This window comes from Scophthalmus maximus, chromosome 8, assembly GCF_022379125.1.
Source record: "Scophthalmus maximus strain ysfricsl-2021 chromosome 8, ASM2237912v1, whole genome shotgun sequence".
In the NCBI taxonomy this organism is placed as follows: Eukaryota; Metazoa; Chordata; class Actinopteri; order Pleuronectiformes; family Scophthalmidae; genus Scophthalmus; species Scophthalmus maximus.
Window position 1 is genome coordinate 10,435,473 of NC_061522.1, and position 27,384 is coordinate 10,462,856.

At 39.9% G+C, this 27,384-nt stretch overlaps 1 protein-coding gene across 8 annotated transcripts in view; it reads right to left on the reverse strand.

Moving 5' to 3' along the window:
- Nucleotides 1-27,384, reverse strand: part of ctnna2 (catenin (cadherin-associated protein), alpha 2) — a 301,922-nt gene that overhangs the window by 233,376 nt on the left and 41,162 nt on the right. For 2 of the 8 annotated variants that reach the window (XM_035637493.2, XM_035637494.2), the window contains exons 1-2: nucleotides 26,681-26,997; nucleotides 8,141-8,247 (exon numbers count right to left, since the gene is read on the reverse strand). In XM_035637493.2, coding sequence (XP_035493386.1) covers nucleotides 8,141-8,242 — 102 coding nt within the window. In that variant the 5' untranslated portion in view covers nucleotides 8,243-8,247; nucleotides 26,681-26,997. Of the gene's footprint in view, nucleotides 1-8,140; nucleotides 8,248-18,155; nucleotides 18,175-22,715; nucleotides 22,831-26,128; nucleotides 26,150-26,680; nucleotides 26,998-27,384 lie in introns of those variants that run through there. The other 6 variants (XM_035637484.2, XM_035637489.2, XM_035637488.2 and 3 more) reach the window with 6 other exon arrangements.

Consider the following 27,384-nt stretch of genomic DNA (forward strand, 5'->3'; position numbering starts at 1 on the left):
AATGTGACTGTCCTTTGTCATGCTAGCAGACATGCTGAATGAAGTTTCACATGGCTGCAGTTCCTACGATTCAAGAGAAAATAAAGTCGCAGCAAACACACAGGTTAAACAATTTAAACTTCTAACTTTGAACAATGTTGGGTGCCGTTAGTGCCACTTTACAGTATGTATTACCGGCAAGTGGCATAGCATAATTTGCTTGTACTCTTGCATAGTCCATTTATGAACCAGAATCTGTCAAATGGCCGCGAAAAAAATAAAATAACTGTAATTTTCCTTTGGTTAACCATATCTATTTTTGTGTTGCACAAACCAGGGGTGCATTGCACAACATAGAGTTCACTTAACAAAGATAACGTCAAAATATTCACAGGGGCGCAGGTGTTGGAGTCAACAGAAACACCAGAGAACTGAACTAATGTCACGAAATCATAGGAGGGTCACCTGAGCCATCATGAAGCTGCACAGATGTGTGACATGGATTACATAATGATACTAAATGTGGAATAAAGCAAGTGTAACTTTTACTTTGAATTAGTTTCCATCATGGTTTCCGTCCGACATGGTTGATTAAGTTTACGAAGAGCAAATCATGTTTCCTACACTGTCGGGTGGATGTGTCATTACAAAATTCAATTGAACTATAGCATTATTGTCGAAAACAACACCTTGGAAAACATCAGTATTAACCCCCTGGTGTTATATTATCTTTAAAGTGTCCTTTGGCCTAAACAGGATGTCACAGTTTTTTCCATCTAAGCAATTTCCCAGATTTGCCCTCAAACTTAATTAAGGATTGTTTGCTGTAACATGGCAAATGTCCGATGAGGAGCATGCCAGGAAGCAGGTGTGAACATCACTGCCTGTCCAAGGTTTCAAAGCCTCTTAGAAACACTGTCACCCACATCCAAACAAGGGATAGGAAGGAGTACAAAGAACGGGGTTCTCTACATAACTAAATTCGGAGGGCTTTTTCCCTTCTTTTCCAGTACTTAGCTGGACAATGCATCTGAACAATGCCTGCAATCTGACATAGTTTTATCTTCGAAAATTCAATATAGCTGCAATAAAGGTTGTTTCTGAAATAACCCGAAAGTTATTAAACAAAGTCACAGTTCCTAAACTTATTTTTCCCCAAAAAAGGAAGAAGCTATTGCTCTCTGCATATTGTTTAAATAATGACTCCTCTCTAAACTTTTTTTGGCTCCAGCAGCAGTGTCCAAAATTACCCAACTTTGAGAGCAGCAACTCTGGTTTCAATGGAAACTCAGGAGAAGTACTGCATCCCTTCTTGCCTCCGAAAAGTGTCTGTTTGAGGTCCAAGCTTCCTCCTTTTCCGCTAGCCTAATGGATTATGACAGTGATGCAGCATGAAGCCTTAATCCCCTTTCCGCCGTCGTCTCCCCTCCCTTCATGTTAAGCCCCCTTGACTAGAGCATGTATGTGCGTTGTGTGTCAGGTGCCAGCCATTTCTCAAACTCAACCCTTTGGCCTTGAATTATACACAAAAACAAAGGCAGTTAAAGCATCCACTGCTGACAGCCAACTCTGCCATTCAAGTGCCAGGTAGCCCATTAACTGGAGGTGCAGTCACATGTGCCAAAATGTCAAGAAGATAAATTGCTTTTAACTTAATGACCACGAAAACCAAAAGAAATCCGGTTACATCCAAAGCAATACTTTCCTGCCCTGTGCCCCAAACACCACCAGTAAATAATTCATGTGAATATTGACCAGCAGTAAGACAGACAGTGCCTTACTCATGTTGTGTTGTCTGCTAATTCACCATGTTGGATAACTTCACTTTCTCCTCTGTTTGTGTCTGCCTTCAAAGCAAGACTTGTTTCTTAAGGCCTTAATTTATCAAGCCGAAGACCAACAGTGGCTGCACAACAAGCAGCATATACTTACAGCAAAAGCTCCTAATTGTCAGAAGTTCATATTTGAAAAAGTTCACAGGGCTGGACCAGAATAACATCTGCGTGTAGCACAGCACACCATCCTGCTCTTTTTTAAGGTGCAGATAATACATAAAAGATCACTTCTGACATCAAGTATTCATTAAGAGGAGAAAGTTGCACTGGAAACTGGCTCACCATGAGTACTCACCATGAGTAAATCCATGTCAGAGTATCAAAAGCAACCAGGGGAGTCAGAGGTCCCTAAGGAAGGAATTCATAACTCTGAAATGAACTGATAGCTGTCCCTGGTCTGGCAAAGCAGACACACACTGCAGCAGAGAGGCTCGTCACAATATCTCATGGAGGAAGCCGAACGTCATGTCAATGACCAAACATCCCACTCGTGGGAATCCCATCCAAGAGGCGGAATTAGGACGGAGAGATCGGGGAGTAAATCCACTTTTTTTTCCCCAAGTGGTACTCATGTCATGTTTTAGCCCTGTACAAGCTTACAGAGTTGGTGTTTGGTATTTGGATAGAAAATGTACAGTACATAATCTACCATATACGTCCTCATGCAGTGAGAAAAATGTAGAATGATGTATTGACTGAATCTCCTTGGATAAATTCCAACATAAGATGGCATTTTATTAAGCATCAATTATAAAGTCATTAAAAACTCTTATCAAATGAGTGTGCACATTGCAGTAAAATGATCTGAAAACTTGTATTGTCAACTACTAAGACTTCTGTACATGCTGATCAATCAAAAGTTTACTGGACCAATGGCAAGCAATAGTAAATCCACAGCCTGGAACATTTGTATCACATTTGGTTGACGACTACATTTTGAAGCCCATGTCAGTTACTTTTTTTCCTACGAAATATCACTAACATCAAGTCAGCTCTGTCTTTTCCTGATTTAGAAAAGCGTATTCATGCTTTTTGTTTTGTCACGCCTGGACTTACACAGGAAGAGTAAAAATCAATTAATTATTTTATTCAACTTGGCATTCAATACTCACATACACATAGCGAGACAAAGGTGACCTTACACCAAACTATTTGGTAATATAACATTTACCAAATCTCTGGTACATACTGTTTACTTATCACACATGGACTAATGTTGAATCTTAACGATGACTGTCAATACGATTGCTGTTTTCGATTTTAACATTGAATTTGTTTGTTAAAAGGTATTATGTGACTGGAAAGGTGGATGTGGTTATCTCTGCATTGCATTAACTGAAAGCACCAAACAACTTTTGTTTTGAACTTAAGACAAAAACCTCAGGAACAGGCCTGATATTTAAGAAGTCATATTGATGAGCTAATTAAAAAAATTCTGCATGTGAGAATGAGAGAATAGAAAGTGGGAAGACAAATAGAAAAAATGTCTTTTTACTGAGGAAATTGTGTTTGACTGCAGAAATGTAAACGGTAGACGGACAACATTTATCAAGCACTTTTCTAGGCTTAACGACCACTCACATCACTTTCCATAACACATTCACACACATTCATACTACACAGCACTTCTCTCAAATTCACACACTCACAATCAGCACGGGCAAGTTAGGGTTCAATATCTTGCAAGGACACTTTGGTATGCGGACTGGAGGAGCCTCGCATCTAACCACCGCCCTTTTGATAAGCGGATGACTGACTCTACCTCCTGAGCCACAAACGAAAGCACTGAGTTGGAGAGATTTTACCTCATTTGTGGCTCCAGCTGTGACACGATCACAGGAGACTGATAACGTGATGTTGGACTAACGTGTCCGGCAGACTTCCATTCACCAGAAGTGCAAATCAAAATTGTCTGTCTCTGCATTGAAAGCACCATGACACATAAACTGCATGAAAATGCTCACTGTCGGTGCAGCACACTGCACTGACAGCACATTATATACTATTTACATATTATATATACATATTCTTAATATACTTCCAAATAGGGGTGGTATCCCAGTTAAAGCTGAATATAAAAAAAAAAATCCTTAAAGTTTCATGTTAATATTTACATTTATGAGGACTTCTGCCTGTTAGTCAAACTCATAAAGTGCCCAATTTCTATCCTACTACTTTTGTGATATCAAAAAAGACTTTCTGAATGTCATAGCCCTCCGTTGTAGCCAGTTGGTTTCCGTTATTATCTCCCAACATTCATACAATCTGAACTTTGGTTAATGAAAACATACCAACTCCTGGTACCTGCCAGCTGCCGCTCAAGGCCCAACAAAACATTTTTCACCTGCAGCATAAAACTATTTACTCTATCAGACCCACGCTGCCATCACACACAGTGATAAAGGACACCCCTTAGTATTTGTAGAGTTGGACTTTCCCAGTACTCTGGCAGTGGTAAGAGAGAATTGGCTGTGATGAATGAGCCCACTATCTCATGCAACGTCAGGGTGAGCTTGTTTGTCAATCCACCTGAGGCAACATTGTATTCCTTTCAAAGACACTTAATCACCTAAATTGACAGAAAGAAGGGGGAAAAAAACAATCACCATTTTTTGTTCTTATCTGAAAATGCTCCACACTTCAAATGCAATTGCAAAAAAGATGGACAACCAGAATTGGCAGAAGTTGGCATTTTCCCACAATGCTATCCTTTTACTGTTATTGTGCAGTGGACTAGATGATGAATAATTGATTGTAATGTAATATCGATCAATTCACAAAGTGTAAAATTCTGACTTCTGGTGAAATGTTGACAGAAGGGAAATACATTATCAGAAAATCTCAAATATGAAAGTGATGGTAAAACTGTGCAAGATTATAACTAACAGCATCTTTATTTGTAGACCAGCATGAGAAATGACCTGCATCTAAATCATTTTTGGCCAAATGTGTTGGGAAATTCACACCCTCAGAAGGAAGCTGTCTGAATAAATCCAAAAATCACTGTTGTAAAAACAGCCAAGCTTGTTTTGATGAAAAAAATAAATTAAGATGTCAAGGAGAAGACTCATCATTTTGAAAAATGAAAAAAAAGATAATTAATTTGCTGTAAGGGGAGTCAGCCATAAATAGGAATTTGAAATTATCAATTTACTGCATTAAAGAGAAGAAGCTCATGAGCCTTTCATCGTCCTAACATTAAGCAATTACTGTTCCTCCCAGTCACTTTGACGGCCACTCATGAGAATAAATACAAATCTACACAGATACCCACTCGGTTGGATTTTAATTGTCTATCTGCGAATTCAAGTCAAACCAAACTTAAAAGGGCAGATTTTAGTAAGGTTTGTTAAGATATTATTTCTTCAATCGCTAGGGTGATGATGCCAATTCAAAAAAAAAAAGTGTGTCTGGGTTTTCCTCCAAGCAAACAGTAATGATGCCTCATTAGAAGTTTTAATGTAATCCAATTAAAGCTTATAAGCTCAAACCCCATAAAGTTCTACAGGCAGGGATCAGGAGACGGATGGTGATGTTTGATGGCCAGCAATAACTCAAGCTTAGAAAGTTAATGGAAATGAATCGGGACGGAAACACTCTCACTCATTTCTCAACTGCCCATATTCAGTCGTCCCTTGATGTGTCCTTGCTGCATTTCGTCAATGACTGGAATGTTTGAATTTTCTTTCGTGTATAAAAAAAATATTAGTTTTCTCCTTTTGGTATTTTGTTCATTTTCCACAAATGTATATTTTGTCTATGTGAGTATAAGTCTGAAGGATCACTGGGATTTGCATTAAAGCATGTGACATCTGTCACGCTGTTTAAAAAAAAGTACCACATTCTGTGCATTCATTCATCAAGTGATGCATGCTTGCACAGACCCTATTGGAAAGCTTAATTATAGCATTTGTCATTGTGGTGAAGCAAACTTCGTGAGAATCTTTGATTTGAGTCACATTACATAAACGTGAGCGAGTGATTTTAACATGACTAGTGTTAAAAGAGCTGCAACTCAACCTGGACTTTAGCACAAACTGTGATTTGACTTGACTCAAAATATGTATTATCCTTCCTATGTCAAAAGTAGAGGATTGTTTACTGATACCAGCACATATTTCCTGTTAAAACAGACGCGTACTTTGTAATATTGATTCTGCTTAATAGGAATAAAAGCAATTCCCTTGTACAGTATTTTTGCAAGGCAGGAATTGTCATTGTTGACTTCAGCAATTTAATTTCTTATTTTGAAAACAGCCTACATTTATTTTCATGTGTAGCGGCAAAATAATAGTGCTTCCAGCAGCAGGACAAGGATATGAAAAAGCTGTGTATTGCCTTTTTTAACAGGTAAAGCCAAAAAAACAACCTCTGTAAAACTAAAACCTTCTCTCGGGGCACAAAGAGTCAACAGGCCGGATTCTGAGTCCCAGACTGTGAGTAAATACTACTCTTTGTAAATTTAATTTCCATCACATTCAGTGGGTCAGCCATTAACTGTAATGAAGCCGCTTTTTAGGCTATCCCGGAAAAATGGGATAGTTGCCAAAGATGTCTTTCTGGAATAAAGAGGCATAGTCCCACCTGACGTCTGTGTTCATTCTGAGATTAAGTCTTCTAGAAAAACTAGGGCAAATTGCAGTGGTGTGCTCTGTCTTTCTATTGCAATGTGAACCAGTTTCTGTTAAACGGACCCTGGTCTGTTCGCTTTGTTTACTAAAGAAATCTAGTTAACCAACAAATTAGGTCAGTTAAATGTATGGGAACTGCTGTATATACATGAGTATAGCTGGAAGCATACACCAGCAATATTAAAGGAGAATACGTTCTCTCAGCAACATCTATACTTATCAGCAGCAGACAATCCGCAGTATTAGTGACAAGGTTTTTCTTTGCCGATAACACCAATTTGTATGTAATTACATGAGTTACACTCTTCAGATTTGGCCGACAGTCATTGAAACACCTTGTCCGGAAACTAAAAAGGAATGTCATCTGATGAAACCATGACATTTATGCCGTGTAAAATTTAAGCGGAATTTATCTTAAAACAGCAGCTTCTGGCTGGGGACAGAAAAAATGTTAGCCGTCAGGACCAGAGTGGACTCAATAAAAAAGACTTTTCCGAAGGCAGACTTGGTCCTGTTGTAGTAAGTGTTACAAATTAAAATTAACAATGGCTCTGTTCCATTCAATAAGCTGTGTGACGATGAGTCAGCACACATAACACCAGGACCATAGACTGTACATAAAGATGGGCAACATGACAGCTCCCTACAAATGAAGCCAAAACGTCTTGATCACCCCTGGTGGATGGCTGCAGTATAGGTCATAAACCCTGCACCCCTCCATGTTAGATGGGACATGGACCAAACTAAAAGTCAAAGTACACATCAAATTAGTCTTTTACAAAGATGGTTTCTATAATTTTAGGTTATTCTAAATGAAATTTGGATTTCTTGTTTTGAGATACGTATATAATTCAATGATGTAAACATAATTTCATATTTTATATTACTGATTTGATGTTATAACTAATTGCTTTTGCGATGTAATGTAATGTAGTAGATGGTACAACCAGGTGCTTGGAAGTTGGCATGGGAAAGATATAAATCAATCTAAAAACACAAGTTGTGCTTTGGAATTTGTATTACTATACTTTATAAGCCCCTCAAATACTTATTTGAAGGGCTTCCTTGAAAACATTTTAATAACACATAACCTGATTCCATATTTCTATTTTTCGATAGAAAATTATGTCACTGAAGTCTAAAACTGGAGAAGCTACAGGCTGAGTTCACTCACAACATTTCAAATGAGTCAAGTGTGATTAATTAACACACAGGAACCAGATTTGTTGAGCTAATTGTGAATCTGTAGAGCCGTAAAATCTAAACAATACCCAACCATACAGAGTGTCACAATAAACCTTGTTCAACCATCTGTTAGCTAGAAAGCCAAACAAAATCAGTGGCGACAAGCCAAAGTCCTTGGCTAATACCCAACACAGTTTAACATCTTTGGAACAAGTGATCCAGCCAATGTGCAACAAGAAAGTAATCAATTTTGCACTCATATTAACCTCTAACAAGTTATCTTTTGTTTTGAAGTCCAATACCAATGACACTATCTGACCTAAGAAGACTTCAATACATTGTTTACTCTAAACAAACCTTCACTTCTGGATTCAATTCTTATCTAGCACTATTACGCACAACACACTAAAAACCATCAAAATCCTCAATCAACTTCCGAGGACGAGCAGATTCCCATTAGGTTTTGTAATAGCTTACACTACAAGTTTGTATAACAGCGAATTTAACTACCTGTGTAACCAGGGGCTCCAAAAGCCTCTCCACAGTCAGGGTGCGGATTTCAAGACTCTTGGGGTCCCATTTCAACAGGATGGGGGATGTGGCGGTCGTCATGGTTTCTGTTGGGTGAAAAAGCAAATTAATGATTAGAAAAACATTTTGCTGTGAAAACCTTTATAAACAAATATTTACAATGCACAATGCCCAAACACCATGAACAAACTATAAATTAATGGTTGGCGACTCCCATAAATGTTTCTGTAATTACCTCTATCAACTCAACAATTACATGATATCATATATACAGTAAATTAAGGGCGGGGGGGGGGGGTTGTATTGTTTTTCTCCATTTGTGTAGCTAGTATTAAGTGGATTTTTGTCCTTGATTTACCCATTTTGCTTTTGAGAAAACTTGAGAAGCATTCCGATTACTTTACATCATTAGGCATTTGCAAAGTACTGCAGTATGAGATAAAAGAAGCTTAATTTCAACTCATTCAGCCAATCTAACTACCTTCCCAGGAGGCTCGTCTCTGTAATGTAGAAAACAGCTAAACCAGAAGTCACAAGTCAAAAACATATACTCCTGAGAAGGAAGGGAAGCTCTGCAACATGATCTGTACAGTTTCTTTAGACAATCTGCTCTTTAATTTGGAATATTTCATCACAGTTTTTTGAGCGCAACACTTGAGCTCAATAGGGTTATATTAGGTGAATGTGAGAACTGAACAGCTGGCATGGGGGTAGCAGTCTGTTGTTACTGAGCGGATGTGTTTCTACAGTAAGCAATTTTGGAATGGGCCAGCTGGGACTGGCCTGGTCCACTGCCAATGTCAATGAGGCAGAAGGGAATACGGAATGTGAATTAGAATGACAGATCTGGGCCAGAGGCCCCTGATACTACACACAGTGGGTTAAGATGGATGAACAGAAGGAAAACTGGCAACCTGGAACTATTGATTAAACCACAACTCAGACATTACAGTTTTCTCAAGACAGCATGGACATTTATATTAAAAAATTTGCAAGCCTTCACTTTTGTAGGTATCATGTCATTTTTTGTCTCCTGCAAGATAATCTGAGTGGGTACAATGAATCAGACCTTGTGTGCGAGCGAGCCAGCTCTTCAACGATTGATCACATGCATTCATGTAATTTCTTTTCAAAATTTTCGAGAATCAACTGGCAGAAAATATTGAAAGGCTGAATTATATTTGTTGAGTGTGGGGCAAAATATGAACAAAAAAATTATAATTTATTACTAAAGTTGTTTTTTAATAGCATCAGTAGCTCCTTGTCTTGATGTGAAAAGTAATTGTATTTATAATTTATGTTGAGTTTCCCAGGAAAAGAAACTCTACTCTTTGTCATTTTGGAATTTACTTATTTATATATCTATATTTTATTCATTATCATTTGACAGTAGGTTCCATCTTTTTGCTGTTCAGAGAGACAAACTAAGTGGTGAGTCTTTCTCTATTGTCACAGTGTTGATGATGTCAGTTTTGAACCGCTTGCTTTTGTTAGGTAGTAGTTGAGTGTTACTGATGCCTATGACAGCTTCTCCCCTTGAAGACTAGTTTAGCAACTTCCTTTAATAGCATTCAAAGTTTTGGTACGTATACTGTGAAAATATGAAGAACTGATGCAGATGAAAACTTACAAAACCACTGTAATGTACTCAACCTAATTTACTGGTGTATGTCAACTATATTTGATACATCATGTCACCAAAACAATAATAAATAACAATAAGTGTTCAGTCAAAGTAGGTGCATTAGTTGTAATTTTACGGGAAATGTCTCAAAGCTCAAACTAACACTGCATACAGTAACTTAGCCTACACTATGTTTGAAAACATACATATAATCAATATATGTGTGTGTGTGTGTTTTTTAATAGATACTTATTCATAAATAAAGTTATTTTAATAATTAAAAGATCTGAACATAACATTTAGAGCTGCAACAAGTTAATAGTTAATTGATCACCAGAAATGGTATTTTCAACTGTTACTTTTATTATTGTAATTGATTGTTTGACTTGATTCTTTTTTAGACAAATATACCATACAATGATGGCAAAGCATATCTGTTAAGAGTCTGAATGTGACCTACGGAGAAAGGTAAAGCAGACGTGACAGTCTCATTGAAATAAAAATGCTGTCATCATTACAATAGTGGCTCAACTGAAAGGCAGCAGACTGCAAGCACAGCATGCAAATCACAGTGCACAACACTATTATATAGCTGCCAGTGAAAGCAAACGTTCTGGTGACTCATGTGATGTGGTTGACTGTTAGTGGAGACCTCTGTAACTGCCAGGACCATGTCTTTGCATGCACCTACATCTTTTATTTTACTCCGAACAACGTAAATAGTACTGTACAGTAAGCGTGGGCGATCTTTCCACAGCAATCTCTTTTCAACGCATAATCACGATCCACAATAAGAATTGCAATGTTTCTTACACATTTTGAGAATACCCAAACTCAAATTTAAAACACAATACTGCATTAACAACAGTGCCAGATGGAGCTGTCCCAAAAAGATTATTTTTCAAACAATTAATCTAGCGATTATTTTTTCGATTAATCGACTAATCTAACGATTTTTCTTTCGGGCCGGCCCTCACTTTCATTGCGCCACAGGGTTTTGAGTAGCGAGAAATATCATGACCCTCTATATATATTGAGTTTTTTATATATATATCGATATATTTTCAAACACAATATAGGATAAGACAATATCGTGTATATCGAGATCTATGTTGCGTTAAAATAACGTTATAAGTTTCTTTCGCGGAGCCGCCAGTTCGCATGTTTCTCCTCTCCCTGTCTGTCCCTCGCACACAACTTCGCCTGGCCCCGCCCCTCTTCCTCTCTGAGCCCCTCCCCTACCACCTCACTCACTCACACACAGCTTTGCCTGGCCCCGCCCCTCTTCCTCTCTGAGCCCCTCCCCTACCAGCTCACTCACTCACACACAGCTTCGCCTGGCCCCGCCCCTCTTCCTCTCTGAGCCCCTCCCCTACCCAATCAATCACTCACACACAGATTCGCCTGGCCCCGCCCTTCTTTCTCTCTGAGCCCCTCCCCTACCCAATCACTCACTTACACACAACTTTGCCTGGCCCCGCCCTTCTTCCTCTCTGGGCCCCTCCCCTATCCAATCACTCAATCACACACAACTTCGCCTGGCCCCACCCTTCTTCCTCTCTGAGCCCCTCCCCTACCCACTCACTCACACAAACAAGTCCTGCATGCAGCACCAACACGGAAACAGACACAAACAAGAGGAAAGCAGCCAAAGATATTACAAATACTGGCTCGATCATTGGGAGATGGATTCCAAGTTTCAGATGTGTAGAGAATCCTGCAAACAGGTTGCAACTAAAAGTTCGAGCATGACGAATCTCTACCACCATTTACAGCATCGCCATAAACCGCAGTACGAGGAGTGTGTAAAACGCCGTGCTTGGAACCCAGAGCGTGCAGCCTTCTGCACCGAAACAAACGCCACCACTGGACTGGAGTATGGGACAAGTGTTAATCTAGTTGTTTGGGGCGACTCATCGGCGCAAATTATTTGAGTCGACGAATTTATGTAGTCGATTACGTCGACGAGTCGTCCCAGCCCTAGTGCCAGATAAATCACAGCTTTGATTGGTTCCAGGTTCTTAGCTAGATAGAATGTGGCCGCCTCAGTTGCTCCTTTCCATCGTTTCCTGCTTTTGTCATATTTTTTTCCATTGCTGCAATGTGTCGGTCAGTGATGATTGTTTATGTTTTGAATATGTGTGTTGGGGGGGGGGGGGGGGGGGGGGGGGTGAGGTGTCGCAAATGTTTGTATTCCTGCATCTTCTGTCATACATCTCTCTCTAATTTACAGCAGTCTTAGAAAGTGCTTTAAATGAGCTACACATTTTCATACACCAAAAGACAAAAACAATGCTCAGAGGTGAAAATTCAAACAATATGTGATCCTTGTTAATAGTTTAAGTTATTAATATGTTATTATTAATTGCAAATAACAATTGCTGCAAAATAGTTTCTTATCAGCTAGAAAAGCAACTAGCTAGCCGACTAAAAACAAAGCACATCCAAGAACACTGCGAGTGTCCTCGTTCATGCACTAAGACTGACTTCTGCACTGGAAATGTCTAGGTTGGGTGTAAAAACAAATAATTTCTTCCCGCTATTTTGAAATCCACTTTGCGACAGTTCCATCTGACAGACTTGAGAGTTCTTTCTTTTGCAATGGTTCAAATTTTGTCCACGTGAATTCACCAAAGTGTATCTCAGGTGTGTGTGGATTCATTTGACCAAGATGAAAAGTCCATTAGACGCTCTCGTGAATGAACGACTGCAACTAATTATCAAATTAATCAATTAGTCATCTGCCAGTAAAATGTCAAAAGTAAAAAAACACCTCAAGCACATTGTGACAAAAAATAAATTAAAAACCATAAAAAATACATTCAGTGGATAACCCGAACAAAAGAGAATATTTATTTTTAATAAATGGCTGAAAATGATTAATTAGTCAAGAATTTTTTAATTGGTTAATTTAAAATTTAAATTTACACGAATGGGCACGTGTGTTGGCCCTAATTATGTGGTTCTCGGAGTAGAGAAAAATGTATTTAAAAAGGAATTAATAACAACAGTCACAGACACATTCAGACAAGGCCTCTGACAGTTCATTAAGATGTCCTTTTCAGATGACAGTGAACACCAGCAACCTTTCACTGACTCATGCATTCAGTCTTGATGATTTAAATGTTTTTTGATTAATTTCACATCAGCTGACACACCTTGCATGCATGAGGAATGTCTTGCAAAATAAAAAGGAAAATCAAGCAGGATCAAATCATCAACCCAATGCGAGCTCTCTGACAAAGTTGGAAAATCAAGTTCAGACGATACCTCAAGAAATATGTGCTTTTGCACGGCAGCTAGACAAACCAGCTAGACAAACCACTCAACCATAGCCTTCTGGCTATGGTTGAGTGGTACCAGGGTTACCTCGGCATGAGCTGCACCCTTGTGTGAACTCGCTAAGTACAAATCCAAAATCTCTCAGGGGAAGTAGCAGAATGGCTTTTTTAAGACCTCAGGGAGCATTTCAACTAAGATCGTGTGATCCAGACCTAGATTTTAGTCTGCCTGACGTAAATATTGAGGAAAAAAAAGGAATATAAAAAACACTATGAAGAAGTCTTGTGATCATTAATTCCTCATATTAAAGCATCCCTTCTATGCTGCTTTAATATTCCCACTTGGAGGAAATTTTTGCTCATGCCATGATAATACAGCCACCTTCTAATTTCTTGACATTCAGAGTCAAGAGCTACCACGTGTGCCCTTTCTGCTAAATTAAAGCCTGAATACTATTGGTTTTTAAATACATGAAGTTCCACTATTGCCAATTTAAAGCTTAAAGGTAGAGTCTAATTAGTATTATTTGCTGGTACTGGTATCTTGTGTGGACGTACATTGTTGTTTCTCTTGCCATTCTTGTTGGTTTTCCCAAAAATGATTGATGTATGGTGGTCTTAATGGAATTAAAAATAAGTCTCGAGGCTCTCTGTTGTTTTTACGCTGATTGTGTAGGATGACTAACTGGGGGGAAAAAAAGCCGTGGCAGGATGATAAGTGAATCTCAACAAAGCAGGCAAACACAGCGGTGACAGTTAAGACAGATATGCTGCTGAGTCAGAGCTTGCTTCGTGAGGCCCTATTGATTGAGCATCTCAAACAGAGCCACCCTGTACAGCGGGCGTCTGGCAATGCTAAAGAAAACAGCTGGCGAAAACTTGTCCTATTCAACACTATTGGCCCAACTTAACCCAAAAAAGACACAGAAAATCCCTGCTGTCTCCACCACGTGATGCAGATGTGGTTTTGGTCTTGTAGGTGAAGTTTTGTCTTCAGATAGACATTTCACACTAATGCTGGGATCAGACTTCATGATATTTCTGTCTGTTAGAAGGTCACTGTGTTTGATTAGGTGATAGCAGTGCCATAAATTATGGCCGTGTCATGGGCAAGAGACATGACAGACTTCACGTTGCTCCTGGACCAGTCATGCTTTGCCGTCTTTTACTATGCGTGTCACCAGACTTCCTTGAGGAAATGCAGGGATGTTCGACATGTTTACAGTTGTGCATGGCTCAACTCTTCAGGCATTGCGTTTTCAGTTGTGCATTTATTGGTCAACATCACAGAAGTGACGAAACATGTCGAGGGAGTTTTAAAAAACAAACAAAATCAAACATGCTAGTCTTTCTTAAGACGTCATGACATTGTTAATTTTAGAACCTACCCGATGCCCCATGTCTTCCGGGTTCGCCTATAATCGGGCTGAAGCGACATAATGTGTTATTCATTTGATCTCTAGTTTTGCTCAAATAACTGCGGCAGTATCAATCTAATTAATGTAACCCTACTGTGCATGGTTGTATTCAAACTCACCTCCATCTAGTAACTCATCGATCACACCCAACTAACTGCTCCTCCTGTTGAGAAGCATCACTCAGCCTGCACTTTGCCACCGCTCCATCTGCTGCACAATTGCTCAGCCTCCAGTCGCACACCTCGTCAAAGCTCAGCAGATTTGTAATTCTGACCAGAAAGACCTTAACGTACATGTTATACCATAAAAAGCTTTTCTTAATTTACATAATAATGAAAACCACCTCGACTTTTATTTCCTCCCTCGGTGAGCAGAATGTAAAGGTGACAACTCTAAACTCCCCCATACGGTATGTGTGTGCATATGTGGCTGTTGGTATGTCCTTAACCCTGACAGACTGGTGACCTGTCCAGGTCACTCTGGTGGGTTAGGCTCCAGCCCACCCACTGCTATGACAGGAACAAGCAGATAAAAATGCATGAATGGATTTTTACAGAATTTACCAAATGAACTATAGAACGCTGTCAGCGGATTTTCCGACATTTGCCATTTTTAGCAGTTTTTTTGTTTTGTACCCTCCACCACAAAAAAGTTACCAATCATCAATATGTGAATGTATCTGGATGTCCCTGAAAAGGGGCTTTTTTTCATTTGTTTTAACATATGCCAGCATTTCCCCATAGTTGTTGGCCAAATGTTTAAAGACATGGCCTACTGACGTCATTTGGCTGCCCTAAATCTTAAAATGCTGCCTGTAACTGCAGCCAAACAACTTACAGTAAGTGAAGCATTCAGAAACCGACTGTGAGTGAGCCTGCAAAATTTCATTACACTCCGTATAAATGACACGACAACAAAATAAATGTAAATGATCATTTCACAGCCATAACATTTATGTGATTCACTTTGTTTTATTCAGCCTTACACACAGTCTTAATACATTGGATATGATTTAGGTACCCACCATTAATCATGGCCACCTCAGCTTATCAGCCTGACTGTATCACAGTAGGTGTGTGTAGTCTGATTCCGCTTTGGAACCAAATATGGAATATAACCTTAATATCTGCATCTCACATCATGTGTAATTGCTCAGTATGTAAAATCAGTGAATCAACAGTCATTCAGATTAAGTCATGTATGTTAAAATTCTCATGACTCATTTACACATGCACATTGCCAGTACATCCACTGCATATTCAGGGCTCAGTACATGTACTACAGTGGATTTCACTTAACTCCTTTGGGGTCACCATCTCTTATCTCGTCTGGAGGTCTTTAAGGCAAAATGCAAATCCAGACTGCTCCCTCTGTGAGCCCATGTTGGCGTGGATTAACGTCACAACATCAACGTATTAACAAACAAGGTTAATACATGATAAGCATTCAGGGAGCAGAGAAATAAGGTCAAATCAAGTGCCAAAACAGGCTTTAGTATCTCAATCCTTAACATTTATTTACATTTAGCAAACGAAACAACATTTAAGCAACACAACAAATACATGAGGCCACAGGTCACAGGATTACAACTGTAACATACAACTTGCTGTCATCAACCTCTTGTTTATATGAAACAGTGCAGGAAAGCTGCCTCACTGTGGAATAATCCTTAACAAAAACACTGACAAGATGTTTAAAGAGTGCCAAACACTCACAAAAAGATAGACCTTGGGATTGGGAGCTTATCAATACTTTACTTTTGACATGCTAACTGATCAAAGCTTTTAATTTATTGCAAGATCTCTTCATAGACCGACATGAGCCGCCTTCAGCAAAACAAGGTGTCAAGAGAGAGAAGGACTCCCAGTGATTCTTTGTCTCACAACAATGAGGCTAAAAATGCTTTAAAATTGTATATGTCGTGGGTTTTCAGAAAGACTTCAATCCTCAGAATATTCTCAGCCCTGCAGGTTTGCAAATGCATGGATATTTGTCACAGATAACAATATTCAAAGATTTAAACTCTGCCTGCACTGCATAAAATGGGCGTCAGAGCTTCTTCACCATATGACACTAACTTCGGGACTAAAATCCCTGTCATTTGTCATTATGGGAAGTTTATATGCCAACACTGCACTGACCTAGATTCAGAGCAAGTTAAGCGCATACAAACTTGTGTGGAGCAGTGGGGGAGTCTCTAAAAGCAGAAGTCAAGGCTCAACCTGTCATATCGCTGCTCTCCAGAGCCAGGTTCTCAGCGCGGCCAAAATAGGCTGATCAAAGTGGAGCGCAACCTGTGAAATTCTTAAAGCAGTCGTGTTCTCTTAGGAAAACCAAAAACCTTCTTAAAAACATAATAAGTACACTGTAACATTTAATTAACTCTTTTAACAGTGACACGTCTTCTGAAAACACCTGCCCCCCTGCTTGTCTGGAAAGTGTCCATAACAATCTAATATTGGGACACCTAAGAGAAAGTGTGAAATAAGGTCTACTGTATTTTGCTGTTCCTCCAAACTAGTATATGTCGAAACATGTGTTTTACAACATCCTTCATCCTATGAATATCTTCAATGCAGCCCAGAATCCATCTTTGTAACAAGTGTTACTGTAAACATTGTTATTAGGAAATGTAAAATAAATAATGGGGTGAATTACAAGGGGGTTTAAACATTTAAAAAATTCCTTTATGGTAACGCTGAAATATTTCCAACCTTACTTGGAGCTTGGTATTTCTACATCACCTGATAAAGATAACAAAGTCTTCAGCTCTATAGACTATACCCCTTCCGCACATTGACACATACAAACCTTCAGTAGGAGACCAAATTGTTCAAACTAGTGTTTGATGTTTATGTTTTTGTTATTAATGTAATGCATTGCATAAGTAGACAGAACTATTACTGCAATAGTTCCAAAATTTCATGTTAAAAGAGAGAATCTCAAAGCAGATGATGAGTGTGTACCTGGTGGAGTCCACTGACTGGATGTTGCATTCATAGCACAGGAAGAAGACTTGTAGCAGTGAAGCACCCAACTGCTTCCCAAGACAAACTCTTAAATGCATGGCTACGCACTGTTAGAGCAAATATCAATCAGACTTCGTTTGGAGGGCTATTAATGCCAAATCCCTCTTTGACCACAACTACCCAGCAATGTATCTGTGTCAATATAAAATGGCCAAGGCAAAGGAGCTGGCTGCTTTCCAGTGTAATCACATTGCTGTGCCAAAATGATCAGGTTTGAACTGTTGTGTTAATTGCTTGCACACTGCTCGAATCACAACCTTGCAGGGTGTTAAAGATGTACCTGTGGAGTTTGTAACTACAAAAAAAATCTACATTTTTGTTATCTGAGGAAACAACATCACATACGCCCTATCATTACCTTGAAAACAAACATTAATCAATGTTTTAATCTCCTGCGTCGCAGTTAGGCCTTTGCTTTTCTCATCATTCAACGCAGTCCAATCAGGCACTAATTTAACATCTGCTTGTTAAATACTATTGACGCACGCTGAATTTAAAAAACCTTCAATTCTGACCTGTGGCAGCTGCAGCCATTTTCTGCACTCTGTTGACAGGTTTCTAATACCCGTTCGACACAAGTGTTTTGAGAGGATGGTAATGCTTTTTCCATCAGCATGAATGGGATATTGAGTGTGGCCTCACCTGACTATGCAACCCTGCCCTCAACACAGCAGACAAGCTCAGCTTTGATTTGAAGGAGGGAACACAGGTTCCATTAAGACCTATGAAATGATCATATGTTATAGCAGAGTGATCATGGGATTGCTAAAGCAGTGCTGGTCGTGACTGATAACCCCCTGAACTATGGAGTCGGCTCTTATTAATCTTACTGAAATTTGAATACATATATATTAACACTAACACTCCAAAAGGTGAAGGAATTTCGGAAACAGCACTCAGTTCACTCACGTACCGTACTAATTTCCTGACTACTACTGCATATACTGTCATGGGATTAACCCATAACAGTGTAGTCAGCAGTTAACCATTGTGTTGTGGGATTAACCCAAAACAGGGGTCTAGTTTAAATGGGTCAAACACTGTTTTTCATACATGCTCATAATAACATCAGCAGGGGGTTAGTGTGTGACACTGGTGTATAGTTATCATCAGTGTATATAAACGCAATCTTGGATGCTCAAAATTTTCTACTCAATAACTATGATTTTTTTCCCTCAGCTATACAGATAGGTCAGATAAAAATCAACCACACCAATCAGATCTTTGTCTGTGCAGGAGGCAGAACAATGTCATCAGCAAATTGTTCACGGTGGCTCGAATGAATGAGACTGAGGCAGCTACACAACGCGTCAAACCCTCAATCAACCTGCAAAATGCGAGCACCTGGCAACATCTTCCAGAGCCTCCATGTCAACTGAAAAGAACAGCAGCGGGGTTGATATGTCAGTTGCAAGTGATTTGTGAAAACAAAACAAAATAGCACCCCCCACCCCAAGGAAAAGACAGCGTGAACGTAAACACAATGTCAGGTAATGACAGTAAACAAAACTTCTACGTGTAATTGTGTTCTTCCAGTTTGTAAACCAAGTTAATCATGAAAATGTCTACATGAACATGGTGCGATTTTTCCTCTTACAATACAAACATTACCTGAATAAGTCACATCAAATGCCTCTGTCTATTTTATATTTGTAGCATATAATTTCTTAGTGCTACTTTCCAAAAAAAGTTCACTTCAGAAGAAATGGACAGAAAAGATAGCTTGCTTTTTTAACAGGGTGAAATAATTAGTTCATAACAGGTAATTAAGAGTGACTGTGAGAATGAGAGAAATATATAATATTATGGGAAGCAAACTCTGAGGATAATTTCTGAGAAAATGGGAAGACCCTGAAAATTGCACTATCAAGCATTTCTGAAAATATCAGTTAGCAGCTGGCACATTACTAAGCCTTTAACAACCCCATTTTTGGTTTATTTATTGAAAAGATCTTTCTTATCTTGACTTATGCAATGTATGTAGTTTACTTCTGAAAAAGAGAAAATTAATAATATGTCCCCAGCCTTATGTTCCAAGCTTCTAGGCTAAGCCCTGGATGTCAAAGCCAAGAATCGCCCCTGGTCAGCATATAGATTTTCTGTGAGGCGAGAGAAGAAAAGCATGTCGCCTAACAATAGAAAAGTTAATGCACCAAGACAGAGCATACACAATGTGGGGGAGGAGCTGGGCCAATACTTGGAGCCCATGCTGGTCCCAGATGTTGTCTGTGCTGAGGGGTAGGAAAAGTGTGAGAGAGAAAAGTGAGGAATCACGGATGGTACACATCTCCTGTTGTATTTAAATGATAAGGTGGAACGTTGGAGGATAGAATCACAGAGAACTCTCTAGAACCAGGAACACGACCTCTCGTGGCCAAATTAACAAGCACTGTGTAAGTGAGGCAAATCATGAATGTTTGCACACAAATTACGCACAGTTCACCAAACTGCATTGTTAGTGCTCTTCCGATAATTGACCCATACAAAATTCACCAAATGGCTGTTTCTATGGAAGTGAGACTAGTTGCAGTCCATGACCGAAACTCTGCACCAGCACGTCCTTTCCTTTTAACTTCATCGATAACAGGTAAAAAGTAAGTATATGCCATTATATAAGTGGTGTTGAAGACAAGAGCTTAACCTCATATCACAATCACCCAAGAAGAATATTATAGATTTGACAAAGTAAAAATATGTAAATGTAAATTGCAACAATCAACAGGGAGCAGGATCATTCCAACTATGTAATACTGTACAGCAGTACTACTTTATTATTAAGGGTATATTCATGTTATATATATATATATAATTTTTTTTTAAAGATCATCATTTAAACATCTTCCATTGACAAAGTCAGGCCATTTTGGTCCACTCACATACCCCGAAATGAATCCATTTCTTACCATGACTACAAGTTTCAAAGTGACTTGGACATGCAGCTTCTACTTTAAGAAGACTCTCTTTGATGTTCACAGATCAGGCCGAGTATGCATGAATAACATGAAATCTTAGCATGAGGCATAACTCGCTATGAGGTGATCTAATCCACATCAGCAGGATAAATGCTTTGTTGTCACTTCATACACTCAGAACTGAGGGAACGTTATTCTCTCAATTCTTAGGCCACTGATCCCAATGAAACTTTATCACAGGTAATTCCAACCTTTAACAATAATAATAATAATAAATTTCAATTAAAGGTGTGATTGCAGCACAACTTTAAATTGTACAGAGAACTGCTTGCTTTCCCTGCTTTGCTGATTTAAAGATTTCCAACACATTATCAATTGGGAGCCCCCAGTCAAAGAGCAGAGCACTTCTACTGCATGTTCCCAGGGCTCGACCAACAAAGAATCATACTGTATGTTCACTTCCCATCAAAAACAACAATATCAATCAAGCATACTATTAGTGTAAAACTGAAATAGTTGTACTATAGATTGACCCCAACCATCCCTGATGTTTCAAAATTATAAACCCTGGACCTGGATTTAACACTAACATTAGCAATTTTGGTTACTTAAACTTGACCTGCTCCACAGGACCCTAATCGGGCCTTGGTTCCGACACAATTGGACCAAATCACTCATAATTTTTCTCAACATGAAGCAATATAGCCATACAGCATATTCACACAACGGTTAGAAACTCGGCTACACCTCAATATCAACCATTTACACCTATATGAAACACAATTAAAACAACAAGCAACTAAGTCAGCATGACGCAACACAACAACTTTACATGACTATAGATAAACGATGTCAGACTTGATAGCTGCTGCTACCATCATACTAACAACACAAGCTACATGTCATTCTAACGCCCAGCCTCTGCAGATTCCAACGATATCCTTCCTCTTTAACTCTCAGATACACCGCCTGGTTCGGCGGAAGTTACATATCAAATGGCTTCGGGGGAAAAAGCCGTCACAGCGGGATCGCCCCCTCACAGATAGTGAATGGTGTCCTTGGGAGGGATTTTGATGCTTTCTGTCGATTCCATTGGCTCTGACGATTATATAGACGTGTCAATCACCCAGATTGACCAATGCGCTGCTGAAATACACGCCTTTGTACTTTATGTTGAGTCTGTTCGAAGGTCTGACGACATTACGTCGCACTACAAAGATCGTTTATGGAGAGACAGATGCTCACCATCTTCATTAAAACAGATATATTACATGTAACACATGTAGGGGAAATTAAATGAGTTTTGCAGTCTGTCTGACATTGTCCCTACTAAAGCCTGTAACTTTGACCTGATTCACTTTATCAGCATGAGATTTGGCACAGATTAGGTTCAGATGATTTTCATTTTGGGCATGTCATTTTCAAGCAGGGACCTGCGAAGGGGGCCTGTAGCAAAAATTTGGAAAAACTATGAATAATAGCTAATTACTATATAACAAATATGATAAAAACACATTTCCACTTTAAAAAGTCTAATAAAGATTGATAAAAGATCGGTGTATTATGGATTTGACTTTCTACCCACTGTTTTGCAGAAACATTTCATTACATTACCACCCTCACTGTAGATTTTCTACACATCATTTGAATTTCAAACAACTTTAAAATTGATGAACTATAAAGCAAAAATGTAAATTAATAGTTACGGTTAACAGCTGTCCTTCAAGAGATTCTCTCATTTCACTCAAGTTCACCATCACATGAAACTGACCACTTTCTGCAGAGGCACTTGCCGACAAAGTCTGATGCTGCAGCTCATAAAAAAGATATTTTGCCAAAGGCCAAATTATATGACAAACTTAACTCACCACGGACAAATTCACAAGCAAAAATGGCTGCATGAAAGCAATACCAGACGTGGATTTGCCATAAGAATAGTGTTGTCTTTGAAATATCAAGACCTGAAAACTACATTGACTTTGAAACCCTACACCTAAAAATCTGTACAGATCTGTTTGTAATTTTTTTGGCAAAGAGGGAGGAGTACTATGATTCTGAGGTTTCAATAAACATCTAGCTGCAACCTGAATATCAGATTCAAGCTGCATGAGATGTTCAATTTTGATTAAATATTATATAAGTCAAGCCTTGATGGGGAACATATACTTTCTGCACTTTTCATTAATTTAACTTTCATCAGCTAGAAGAAACAGAACATCAGCCTAACTTCTGGTGACTTGTATTGCTTTGTGAGCAGTTTCTTGATGAAATATTATTTAAACACACCCACCTGCAGATGTATGAGTAGTGAATGGATGGATTGATGTTTTTTTGTTTTTTTTAAATGATTGTCCTATAGAGAATAAAGCTGGGCGGTTACAGTATACAGTACATTTTGACAACAACAGCCCTTTTGCAAGGCACTGTGGGAGTGGGTGTGGTCCTAGAGCACACTAGCAGACATGAAAGGATGAAAGGAAACTAAAGGGAATAACCTCATTCTCTCTTCCTGCACCAAACTGCTGCTGACACAATACTTGAGAGCATTACTGGATCATTTACTTTATTCCCCCACCCCCCTACCCCCACCAAAAAATAAATAAATGAAAAAAAACAAGAAACTGTTCTTTTCTTTTTCATGGTCCAAAGTGGGATCATGTCACAAAGTCAGTTAAGGAACAGCAGATTAATCTTACAAAACAAAAGTCCTTGTCACCTATTGTTAAGTAGGCTTGAGGAACAGGTGTCTGAAAATGAAACAATCACCATCACTTACATTTCTAAAAACCTGGTGCAACGTTTGCTGCCGGGTCAGTGCAGGTCCACATTGCAGCATATGGGATAATACAAATACCCTGGGATCAGGGGAGTTAAAATTGATGTGGTAGACCAGAGCGCTACAACTATTGATTGCTCTGTGTTGTTTCCATTGCCTCATCTCTCATCTCTTAAACAGTATCAAACATTTGTGCAAGAGCTGGAGCGAGAGACGGCCTGAGAGGGGAGGCAATCCTGTTCCAGTTAGACGGGGTGCCATGGCTACCTCAGTGCTCCGCTTCAGTATAACAAACAGGGGGTTCCATGCTGTTCAGCCAATATCACTTCCTCTCCCGGGAGACGGGGAACACAATGCACTCCTGGCTACCATTGATTGAACAGTCTCACCCATAAATTATGGCTTTTCCTTATCCCCGAGGAACAGAAACAGGTTTTTTTAAAATTGCAAATGGCATATACACTAATTAAACCAAAACATTAAGATGACTACACATTGGTGGCTGTCAAAACCTTTAATTCAATGCTATCATTTGTTATACTTGTATCCCCACAACTTTTTTCAAACCATATTGTTTGTCAAGTCTGTCCAGAGGTTGAGTACTATAAAGTTATAGCATAATCCTTAATATGGAGTCCTTTGTAAAAAGACAGAGAAAAACATTAGTATAAGCATTGTATAAAAGATGGTCTAAACCAGATGGTTAGACAGTGATACACTTGCAGTTATTTCCCAAAGGGCAGATAATAGTCCGCCCCTGCTCAGCAGGCTCAAATCACAGCGCCTGCCTGGTCTGCCTCAAGTTAATATTGAGAAAAAGGCATAGTTAGGAGTTTCACGTTAAGCAAAACGACTGCAGCTACAATGTTTGTTACTCATCATGCTGCTTTCTTCCTGTCATAGAATGAGAAATGCTAGCATGCACCGTGACTTAAGTGACAAAAGGACAGATAATTGAAAAAATGTTTGATGATTAGTTAGTCCTTTATATCATTATGCAAGGCAATGGCCCCACCTTCTCAAATGTGACAATTTGCACATTTGCTTTTCAGCAATTTAATTTTCATAATTAAATGATTGACCAAAAACATTCAACAGATTGATAGATATGAAAGTAATAATTTGTTCCCTCACCGTGTGAATGTTTTTTTTCTTCTTAAAAACCAAAGAGCCCGAAGACACAGCTAACTTCACTAAAATAATAAATTATAAGATTATTTTGTTACACTTGCCCCACTTTTTGTCAGCATGTAATCATTAAATAACAAACAACAACGGAAGGTTAAGCAGAGTGTTATGAATAGCTTTAAAATCATAACTCTTCCAGTGGACACCCATTAGTGAAAGCTACTGTATAAACGTGATGGTTGACAATAAAATGCAACAGTTATAATAATCTAAAATCTCTAAAAATAAATACTCTCAGTATTTTAAGGACTAGTTATAATTGCTGAAACATAATGTATGTTAACGTGTGCTTAAAATGTGTTTCTCATAAGCCATTTATAAAATGATCATATACTGATAATGGATTCAAAATAGGGGGACTTGAAATAAAGTATTTCTGGTCCTTTTAGCCTCAACCTCATCCTTTGTATGCTGTCCCCTCGTCCAGCTGATACAAAGAAAGGAAAAATGCAAGGGGACCCACCCCTCACATGCATGACGGTGAGTCGGAGCATGCCTGCTTGCCAATCAAAAGTTCAGGGTCTAAATCCGGCCACTATGTGACCTCTGGTGGCCTCTGGGATTCCATATCTCCAGTTACAGGAAGAGACTGTGGCACAGTAACTTACACTGGCTCAAGAGAAAACTAAATACAAAAATACACCAGGTCACATAAAGCTCCAGTCTTGACTCCTGCAGCACTGTCGAACACACATGCACTTGGCCTGAATGCAGCATGCGTCCGTGCACAGCGGTCCACAACAGCACACACACAAACTGACCGTTTACAGATTTGCAATAGCGAATGATCTGAGCTTATCTAACCATAGGAGCAGTGTGTGTGTGTGTGAGCGAGTGTGTGACTGAATGTGAGCGCGTGTGTGACTGTGTGTGTGTGTGTGTGTGTGTGACTGTGTGTTTGTGTGTGTGTGTGTGTGTGTGTGTGTGTGTGTGTGTGTGTGAAAGTGTGAGTGAGTGAGTGAGTGAGTGAGTGAGTGAGTGAGTGAGTGAGTGAGTGTGTGTGTGTGTGTGTGTGAGACTGTGTGAAAGTGTGTTTGTGTGTGTGTGTGTGTGTGTGTGAGACTGTGTGTGTGTGTGTGTGTGTGTGTGTGTGTGTGTGTGTGTGTGTGAGACTGTGTGTGTGTGTGTGTGTGTGTGTGTGAGACTGTGTGTGTGTGTGTGTGACTGTGTGTGTGTGACTGAGTGAGTGAGTGAGTGAGTGAGTGAGTGAGTGAGTGAGTGAGTGAGTGTGTGTGTGTGTGTGTGTCATACAGAAGGTATTGATCAGGCAACAACCGTCTGAACATATGGACAGATTTCTAATCACTACATCTGCTGAATGTATACCAACTTTGTTTGCACGTTATTTGCAGTTATACAAAAAAAAAGGTAGGACAGTTTTGACAGCCGCTCGCTGGTATCAGCTGTGATTTACGCAGTCTTCCGGGTTACTCACGCCGATTGTTCTCATTGATAAAGAGAGAGCTGACTGTGAAGTGGTGTCACTCGCAGGGCGAGGCAGGGCGGCGATGAGCCCCCCGCGGCTCAGACGTGTCTCTGACGGAGGCGCGATCGAGATGTCAAACGACGTGTGACCACGCGACGGTCGTTTATTTTAAATAGAGTGTAAGAAAGAAATGTCAAATAAACAAAGAGGCGAAATGATCGAAGACATTCGCGAGCTTCTGCGCGTGAACGCGACGAGCTGAGCGGCTTTTCTCTTTCTATCGTATTTTAGGCGGGTGAAGAAACTGACGGACCTCGAGCCCTTCGTCTTCTTCATCAACCGGCCGCCGATGCAGCTGCGGGACCCTCATTCCACTAGCATGGGAAGTAGCCGGTGTAGCTTAGCCGCTACGCTAGCCTTAGCAGCCTAGCTTCGCCCGTGCCCGACGGGCTCCCCGAGTGAGTCCGGACGGGCTTTCAGCACCCGGAGAGCGCCGGAGAGCAGAGCTCGGAGGAACGGGTAGCCGACGCTGAGATTGTTTAGCTAACGGGGGAATTAAAATTTAAAAAAATATATATATAATAATTTAAAGAGCCCAGGATATAAACGCCGTGAGAGCCCGTTGTGGTGTTTCGGTGCGGGGGGTTTCATTCTGTTACCCCCGCCGACAACAAGCCGGAGCACAATGATGAATGAAACAGTCGGACCTCGCCTATGAGCTAGCGAGTTAGCATCACATCTGGTCAGCCAGTCAGTGCAGCGGGTGTAATGCTACCAGGCTGCTAGCAGCAACAACAAAAAAAAATCCCCCCAAAATTGACAACCACCCCAGTTGACAAACCACGGCATCCGACTGACCACCCACCTTTAACCGTTGGTGATGACACGTCTTGCAGCTCCTCACAACTGTGCGCAGCGCCTGGTTTCACTGAGTAGTCCCCCTTACAACAACCAAACCGTCCTCCCCGATCACTCAGACCACAGTGGAACTCGACTCGATCCGGACGCTTTCCTCAACGCGGTGGTGCTGAATCTGTGCCCGCACGCTGCTGCTGTCGGCGTCTCGGAGAAATGCCTCCTCCTCCTCCTGAGGTTCCCCCTGCCAAATAGTGACTCCGACCACAACAACGCAGTGGGCAGGTGCAGCTGAGCCTTGCGATATAGTGGGCTTGTATGGTGGATCCCCCAGTCTTGTCAAATCCGGACAGTCGCTGCGTCGTCGACGCATGCGCAATGCGTGGCGTAAGGCTGCGCCCCCCATGATGCACCCTGCCTCTGTACACATTTTATTTTGGGAGGGTGTGTGTGTGTGTGTGTGTGTGTGTGTGTGTGTGTGTGCTGATTCCAGCTGTGGCACTGACACAACTAAAAGTCCAACTGTGTTTATAGATAGATAGACAGATAGATGGATAGATAGATAGATAGTTACTTAATTTATCTCAAGCTGGGAAATCCGGTGTAACAAGAGCACACAAAATATATACAATATATACACAAACAAATGTAAAAAATATATATACGAATTGCAAAAATATAGAGAATAAGAATAATACATATAAAGAATTTACA